Source organism: Arvicanthis niloticus, chromosome 1 (genome assembly GCF_011762505.2).
Source record: "Arvicanthis niloticus isolate mArvNil1 chromosome 1, mArvNil1.pat.X, whole genome shotgun sequence".
Lineage (NCBI taxonomy): Eukaryota > Metazoa > Chordata > Mammalia > Rodentia > Muridae > Arvicanthis > Arvicanthis niloticus.
In genome coordinates, this window is record NC_047658.1 from 38106746 (window position 1) to 38115063 (window position 8318).

The 8318-nt window shown below is 42.9% G+C and overlaps 1 protein-coding gene across 6 annotated transcripts in view; it reads right to left on the bottom strand.

Moving 5' to 3' along the window:
- Tjp1 (tight junction protein 1) overlaps positions 1-7822 on the bottom strand; it is a 326594-nt gene extending 318772 nt beyond the window's left edge. For 3 of the 6 annotated variants that reach the window (XM_034494561.2, XM_076935352.1, XM_034494519.2), the window contains exons 1-2: positions 7411-7819; positions 2620-2746 (exon numbers count right to left, since the gene is read on the bottom strand). In XM_034494561.2, coding sequence (XP_034350452.1) covers positions 2620-2746; positions 7411-7753 — 470 coding nt within the window. In that variant the 5' untranslated portion in view covers positions 7754-7819. Of the gene's footprint in view, positions 1-2619; positions 2747-7410 lie in introns of all 6 variants that reach the window. The other 3 variants (XM_034494537.2, XM_034494529.2, XM_034494545.2) reach the window with 2 other exon arrangements.
- Between the last annotated feature and the right edge of the window lie 496 nt (positions 7823-8318).

The following is an 8318-nucleotide window of genomic DNA, read 5'->3' on the forward strand; positions in this document are numbered from 1 at the left end:
GGAAAGCAGGGAGAATATGTGTTTCACACCGAGGGCATGGAGGTTTGCTTGTCAAATGACAGCAATGTATGAGCGGTTGAAATGTTCTCTAACAGGTCAAGGTAATTACAGTTTAGTTTGATGTTTATGTGGTTGAAAACCTATTCAGGAAAGTGACTCACAACTCCCTTATAGAATTAGGTATGTATAATCTGCCTATTATCGCATTATCTAAACAGGATGATGATGGTGATGATGATGATGGTGATGATGTGTGTATGTGTGTGTGTGTGAGAGAGAGAGAGAGAGAGCGACTTATCTGAATTTTTTCTCACAAAGTATCTTTTTTTTCTCATGAAGTACTATTAAGGGATGATGAAGATCTAGAAGCTTCATAACTTACTGTCATTATCAGTGTGGTAACCTAAAGATGTGAAAGTGGCAGGTTAGGTCCACTGAGTTCAGGAGAACTAGCTCTGAGACTTTAGACAGAGGGAGCCCAGGTGACTACTCGCAGATTCCTTTAGTGCACTTCATGGCCCACAGCCACCTACTGCAGATGCTGAGGAAAAGAGGTGGCCAATGTGGAACTTAGGAATACTAACAATAATAAAAGCACAGCGCACTCCCAGGAGTCAGAGAGGTAGCTGACTTCCAGGGGCTGCTTTGGAGCCAGGCTTCTGTGTTCTTGGGGTCCAAAATAGATATGATGGAACACCATTTTTATTTCCACTTATATTTAGAAACAGAATTAGGAGTGAGGAATTGGGGCGGGGGGAGGAAGGGAGAAGATCAAATCAGTTTGACAGCAGAATTTTTTGTTTTTAAAGGAAAACCAGTCTTTGTTCTGTTCTTCTAGCCGTCCGCTTATCTTGGAGGATCCACCCACATTTTATATCTTATACTTTATTAAAAATCCACCAGTGTAAATGTTCATCCCAGCCAGAGTACAGTTGGCAAAATCACCCAAAATCATGTTTGATGAACTCTGTGGACACTGTGGCCCACCAAGTTGACACAATACCAGTCTGTCCTTACTTTATCTTGAGGTAGGAGTCCAAAGAAGAAAGATCCAAGGGATGGGTAACCTCACCTAAGACAGGAAGTCAGAATCTACAAAGTCCTTCTGCTTGTGACACACACACACACACACACACACACACACACACACACACACAGAGTTAAAGCAGGTTGCCCAAGGCTACACAATGTATGTATGCTTAATTTTAGGTTATAAAATTTTAGGTTTATATTGGCTGTTATATTGCTCTACTGATTACTCAAACAGCAATCTAGAAGTTGCTATGAATGAATTTTTAGATGTGATTAACATTTAAATCAATAGACGTGGGCTGATGCATATTGCTCTCTGTCTGATGGATGGGCCTCATCTAATCAGAGAACTTGGATGTAGAGACTGAGGTTCTTCAAAGCTGCCCTGAGCAAACTGCTGTTTCCAGATTCCTGGGAATCGGATACCAAGTGGCAACACCAACTCCTGCCTCAATTCCCAGGAGCAGCAGTTTAGCGACTTGCCAGCCCCCAAATCATGTGAGCCAGCTCCTTAAAAATCAGACAGTTGGTGTCTCTGTGTTATATCTACATAGAAACAAAATTGACTCTTTCTGTTTATTGAAAGCAAGATGGTAGGAAAGAGCCAGAAGTCGCCACTGCCACACATGCTAAAGGTACCAGAATCCAGGGCCTTGAACAAGAAGGGATGGGAGCGTGAGGTCAGACCTCATCTCTTGGACAGGACCTGCAGAATGTCTTGCTCTGCATGGAGTGGCCACTCCTGGGCCAGCAAGCCAGTTCCAGTTTGAGCAAGTCTTTTGGCACTGCAGGGAGCCCAAGGCCAAGTTCAGGGACCACTGTCAGCTGCAGGGTCTCCTTCCCAGGGCAGAAAATAGGAACTGACTGTGGCAGAGGAGGCAACAGGGCCTATTTACAATAAGCCTGACAATTCAAACACAGGCAACAATGACTTGAGCATTTTCTAGACTATTTACTGATCACATCTTAGATACTTAGAAGATCTGAGCAAGTTAAAGAAAACCGACAGCCCATTAAAATGGCCGCTTTGAATTCTCACTTTACAAAAACCCTTCCCCTCAGGAAGCTTGAGCCTGCACGATATGAACATGAAGTCTAACCACGGGTCAGGCTTCAGTCTCATCCATAACACAGGCAAGTTATGAACCCAAAAGACAGATGAAGTCTATATACGCTGACCAATTTCAGATTTTCTAAATGTACGGCGTCTGGATTTTTCTTTGAAAGAAGCATCAACATGCTTTTTAAAGGACCACAGTTCAATTTATAAGTCCAGATTTAATGTTAGAGTGAGGCTTTGGATACATATAGTTATTTGGGATGCCATGAATGAGCCAGGCCAACATCACCTGCCTACAATCAGATACGGGCCTTCAAGTAGCAGTGTCCTGTGATACTATTTAACAACCAAGAAGCCATACACTGCCCTTGGCACATCCTACAAAACTGGAGCCTCAGCAGAACTCTTTGTATCCAGCTGAAGGGCACAGTGGGGTGAGGATCCTGAGAGGAAGCGGGGAGGGGTGATGAGAAGGGGGAAGGCAGGACTTTGTAAAGGTCGCAAACACACCGAGAATGTTAACATACTTGTTAAATAACCGAGCCCTTTGTTCTTGGTCTTCTGGGTCAGAGACAGTGCTAGAGTCCCATTGAGCCCCGTTCCACGCTGCCTCTTCTGCCACAAGCACATCTCGTAGGATCCGTTGGGTTTGCTCTGCATTATAACACAGATGATGGTCACATTTCTGACCACCCACTTTCCTTCTCTAATGTTGTAACGACAGATTTCTGTAGATTTGGCCATCTCAGATTGCTCAGAAATGGACAAATAGGACTTGGCTTGAATTTTTCTGAAGACACACGATGTGAGTTCATTTAAAAACGATCCCGGTGTCAGAGCATATGCTATAATCACAGTACTTGAGGAGTGGAGACGGAAGGATGGGGAGTTCAAGGACATCTTCAATCATAGAGCAAATTGAAGGCCAGCCTGGGGTACACAAGGCCCTGGCTAAAACAGTCATTAACTGTTGGAAATAAAGACTGTCTGTCTTGACTGGGAATTCTATCTGTCTGTCTCTCTTTAAGAAAAAATAAAATACTGGCATTTTTCCCCTAAATAAAGAGGTTTTTTTTGGGGGGGGTAAATACCCATTTAGGGGCTAGTGAGATGATCAGTGGGGAAGGGCTCGTGCCCTCAAGCCTGAGTTTGATCCCTGGGCCCTGGGGGTGGGGGTGGGGGTGGGGGCAGAAAGGAGTAGAAGAGCTCTCACTCTGTGGCTGTAAATTGTCCTCTGGCCTCTGTGCACACAGTAAAGAAAATGTATATTTAAAAACATACCTTTTTTAAAAACAATATTTAAAAATGGAAACAAGGGAAGAAGGAAACATCAGAATCTCTTTCAAGCATGGCCTCTTCTGTTCCTGACCAGCGATATTCATGCCTTCCCCATCTTGTCCTGGCCTGGGAGCCAGTGACTGTGTCACAGAGAGACTCCTGACTCAGGAAACTCAAGAGTGGTATTCATTTTCCCTTCCCTCCCCTCCCCTTCCCCTCCCCCTCCCCTCCCCTTCTCTTTTCTTTTCCCTTCCATCCTTTCTTTCTTTTTCCTTTTTTTTTTTTCCTTTGGCAACTCTCTATGTAGAACAGCCTGGCCTTGAACTTACAGAAATTTTCTGCCTGTGCCTCCCAAGTGCTTAGAGCCATGCCATTAGGGCTGGGTTTTGAGAGTGCAGTTCCTCTCCCTACTCCCTGTCTGCTTCCTCTGCCTCATGCTTACAGTGCTTACAGTTCACGATATGAGCTCTCCGCATCCAGCTGTACGTCTGCAGTGTGCTGCTACGCTTCCCTGCCATTCCAGAACCATAAGTCAAACAAACCATCTCTTCTATAGGTTGCCCGAGTCAAGGTGCTTTATCACAGCAACAGAGAAGTAACTGATGCACTTAGCCTGGCTCCAGGCTTTGCCCATTGCAGACATAGGACTTGTGAGCTCTACTAAAACCCACGGAGGAGAGATAAGCTCTAGGAAAAATGGACTGGGGACTGCTCTCTTGGGTGTGTCCTCATATGCTCACACCTGAATTGTCCTTCCAGACCCACTCCTCTTTTGGACTAGATAGACTATTTTGCTTCCTTCAGAGAGCTCTGCCTGAGAGCGGCTCATTCAGCCTCTCCAAAATGTGTTTAACAGTATGCACATGAACAGTAGTGCCTAGCCCCTTTTGCACTGTAAAAACTACAAGATCTTTTTGGCGTTACTATAAACGGATGCTACTCACATGCAGTGAGAGAAAGAAGGTGGTTGTCACTACAGATCATTCTAAAGCAGTTCCATTGTGGGCCACCCAGGGTGTGTCCCATAGAGCGAGATGGATCACCCGACACTGAGGGATTTGAGCTTTTGCAGAGAATTTTCCAGAATTATCACTAATGTCCCTGATACATTGATTAGTGATCAATCAGGCTACACCTCAAAAAATGCTGACATTCACATGCTAAGAGAGCATGAGCTTTTTCTTTTATCTTTTTCTTTTCTTTTTTAGCCTTAGTTTTCAAAACTAATATTAGAAACCAGTTCACCAATGTTGGGCACACTGATACAAAACTGTACTCTCAGTACTGGGGAGGCTGAGGCAGAAGGATCGTGAGTTTGAGGTTAGTTTAGGCTATACAACAAAACCCTGCTTCACAAAATAAAAACAAAAATGGCCTCTCCAGTTCTATACTGATGATGTCATTAATATTATCTTCCCCTTTCAGCTTTTCGATCTTTAAGTCATTTTAGAGTTCCATAGACATTCCAAAAACAGCACAGAGAATTTCCACGTTGGCTTTTCTCAGCTTCTCTTAATAACATTTTTTTTTTAATTTAATCTTACGTTGATTAAGATCAGGAAATTGATGTTAGTGCAATACTGAACTACAGATGGTATTCATATTTCCTTGGTCGTTTTATGGTGCAGTTTATGACACATCTGTATTTCTACAACAGTCTATCAGCAGGGCGATTTGTGTAATTATAGTCACATCATTTCCTTTTCAAATAAATGTCATTTGTTTGTTTGTTTGTTTGTTATTGTCTCTGTGTGTATAATAAGGGGACATGATGTCATGGCATGTGGAGCCCTGAGGATAACGGTGTGGCATCGGCTCTCTCCTTCCCCCTCCACTTGGCCAATGAGAATTGAACTCAGGTCTCTAGGCTTGCCCACCAAACGCCTTTACTCACTGAGCCATCTTGCCACCCCTCAAACTTTTAAAAAAAATTATTTATTTATTTATTTATTTATTTGTACTTTTGCTTAGTAACATTTTAAAATGTGCAGAAAAATACAGACAATAATGTGACAGGCCTGAGGGAGTCCAGCTTTCTAACTCTAGACTTAAGAAATATCAACACTTCGACACATGCTTTACAATTGTTTTAAAGAATAAAATAGTAAATATACAGTAAACATCTCAACTGAACTATTTTTCTGGCTCTCTTCCTTCCTTGGTTATTTCTTTGGATTAAAAAAAAAATGAAGAAAGCAAATTAAGCAAAGTCACTCTGTTCATCCCTTCCCTAAATATTAAATAGTGGCTGCAATGGGTGTGTAGCTTACGTTTTTACTCATCGGCATTTTAAATTACACTGTAAAAAGACTTACTGCTCTTCAAAAGTACGCCAAATACTCAATAATGGTCATGTATTTGACGCTATAAATTGATTCTGGTGGTCATAGTACATTGATACATAGTAGACACGATGAAGTTAGCCTGAACAACCCATAAATGATCAGGACCACATGTGTCCATGACACAGAAACTTATATTGCATTACATCCTAATGAAGTAAGTCACTTGTAGATATTCATATTGATTTGTCTACTGACTATACATTGACAATTTTATTGAAAGGCTATAGGATGGACAACCTACCATAACCTGTAATCCACAATGACAACCCTACAAGCTGAGAACAGAAATTCAGAGACAAACCTTAAAAGTCAACACTAGAAAGGTGGGCCCTTATGTTCAGTCTTGGGGGAGTGTCATAAGTGAATGGAAGCCAGCAACTTGATACTGCTTCAGAATATTTAAACCTCCCTTTGCACACCCAGGCAAGCCACAGCCTCACAAGTCACTTGTGTCCTGTCCTCACTGACCCCACAGCTGACCCAGGATACTTGTCAATATCACTTTCCTGACCCAGGCTTTGTCTGGTTTCCCACTTTCAGGCCATCTCCCTCTTCATCTTTATTCTTGATTTAGTCTGAACACTATCTCAGCAGGATGTGACCCTTTCTCTGTAGAAGGAAGACATTGAGAACTTGGGAGAGTCAACACTCTCTCTGGAAGACAGAGAGAAGAAAAAACAGCAAATATTTTCATGATGACTTTTAAAAGTCAGTTTCCTATATGCATAATGCCCACACATGGCATTTCCCTGTGTTTTGCAGTGCACCCACAGGGGTGTGTAGCCATCAGAACTAACTTCATAGCATTTCATCTCCCCACTGACACAGGAGACCCCTTGTTCCCTTCTTCTATGCCTCCTACTTCCAGCTCTGGTGACCAGTAATTTGCTTTTCGTCTCTATGGATTTACCTATTTGAGTTTTTTTTTTTTTTTTTTTTTTTGTGCCAGGGATTGAACCAGGGCCTAATACATGCGAGGCAAGCGCTCCAACACAGAGCTACAGCCCCAGCCCTGCTCTGGACATTATATGAATGTGAGTAATTGCATTTTTGTGAATAACTTCTTCCTTTTCCATAACATTTTTGAAGTCCATCTGTGTTGTAACATGTAGTCCTTTGAGTGGCAGAATAACATTCAATTGCATGACATAATTTTTTTCACTTGTTACTTGATGAACATTTGGGATCTTTCTGCTTTGGGGCTGCCACGGACAGTGCCACGGACAGTGCCATGGACAGTGCTCCTGTGGATATTGTTTTGTGGGTCTCTGTGTGGTCACACGTTCATTTCTTCTGGGTTGATGCTCAGGAGTAGAATGTCTGAGTCACACACTAACTCATGTTTTTGAAAAGGCCTGGTAATAATTTATGTCTTTTGTAAACAAAATTTCAGCTCAGCTTTCTTAGCCCATTAGCACTTTGTGGCTTGCACTTGAAAAGAAATACTTAGATATTTAGAAACCCCTCAGGGTGTGTTAGGAGCTACACGCAATTTTTCTTTTGTATCATACATTTATTTGTACATTGTAGTATTTTGTTTCTTTTTTTTTTTTTTTTAGAAGCCTGGACATTTTTAGGAAGCTATACATCAATGCTGTGTTGAAACTTGGTATTCTGTAGTGTGACCTGGGCTATTGCAGATCTCCGGGTCATCACTGCTAGAGCTACTATCTCTAGAGCAAATCGTGTTCTTACCTTGGTAATAAAGGAAAAGGGAGGTGAGCAGGTAAGGGTTGAGCTCCTCCAGATGAGCGCAGAAGGCACAGAAAGCACCTGGACCTTTGGAGAAGAGCTTCAGGAAAAAGCACTCCACTTTTTCTGGGTAGCGTTCCTGACTGAGGATTTCTCTGTACTCTTTTAGGGAGAACACACCATCGTACACCAAGTAGGGAAGCACCCGGGCCAGGTGGAAGTTCTTCAGCATATGCTCTTTGTACCTTGTCAGTATCTCTGCAAGCCACTGACTCCTCTTCTCCTTCTCCCTCTGTGTCCTTGTTTCACAGGAATAAAACCAAGAGTTAGCTCCTCGCTCCAACATGCTGGGCCCTATAGATCTGGAGACAGGGCTCCCTCCTGGTGGCTGCTGCTCTGAGGCCTTGCCACGGGGATCTACACACTTAGACACCTGGGAGCAAAGGCTGCCTGCTGTCTGGAGTTATTAGAGGTCTTCAGGGTGAAGGGATGCATAGGATTAACCCCAGGATAGTCTTGGCCCAAGAGGATTGTGCTACATTCTCTAACTCTTAACCCCTTGCAACAGGCAACTTCAAAAAATAGACAGGAGGCAGCCTAAGCTGAAGTCCAATCCATTTACATTCTTCTTTTCACCCCCAAATAATCATCTTCCTAACACTTCACTCTCCAGATGATTCTTTTAGGCATAGGAAATCTGCCATGCTTGTAGCTCACAGTATTAGTAGCTGTACTGAGAACTACACTGCTGTCTGTATGTGGAAGGCGCATTCCCCACCTCCCATTCTGAAGCCCGCAGCCTCCTTGCAGTAAAGCTGTAAGGAATTACAGGTGAGGAGTCCAGGCCAGTTGTTTAGCAGCCTCTCTCCCTTTTAGGAAACTGAATCCTGCATGATGCTTTTTGTGAAAGA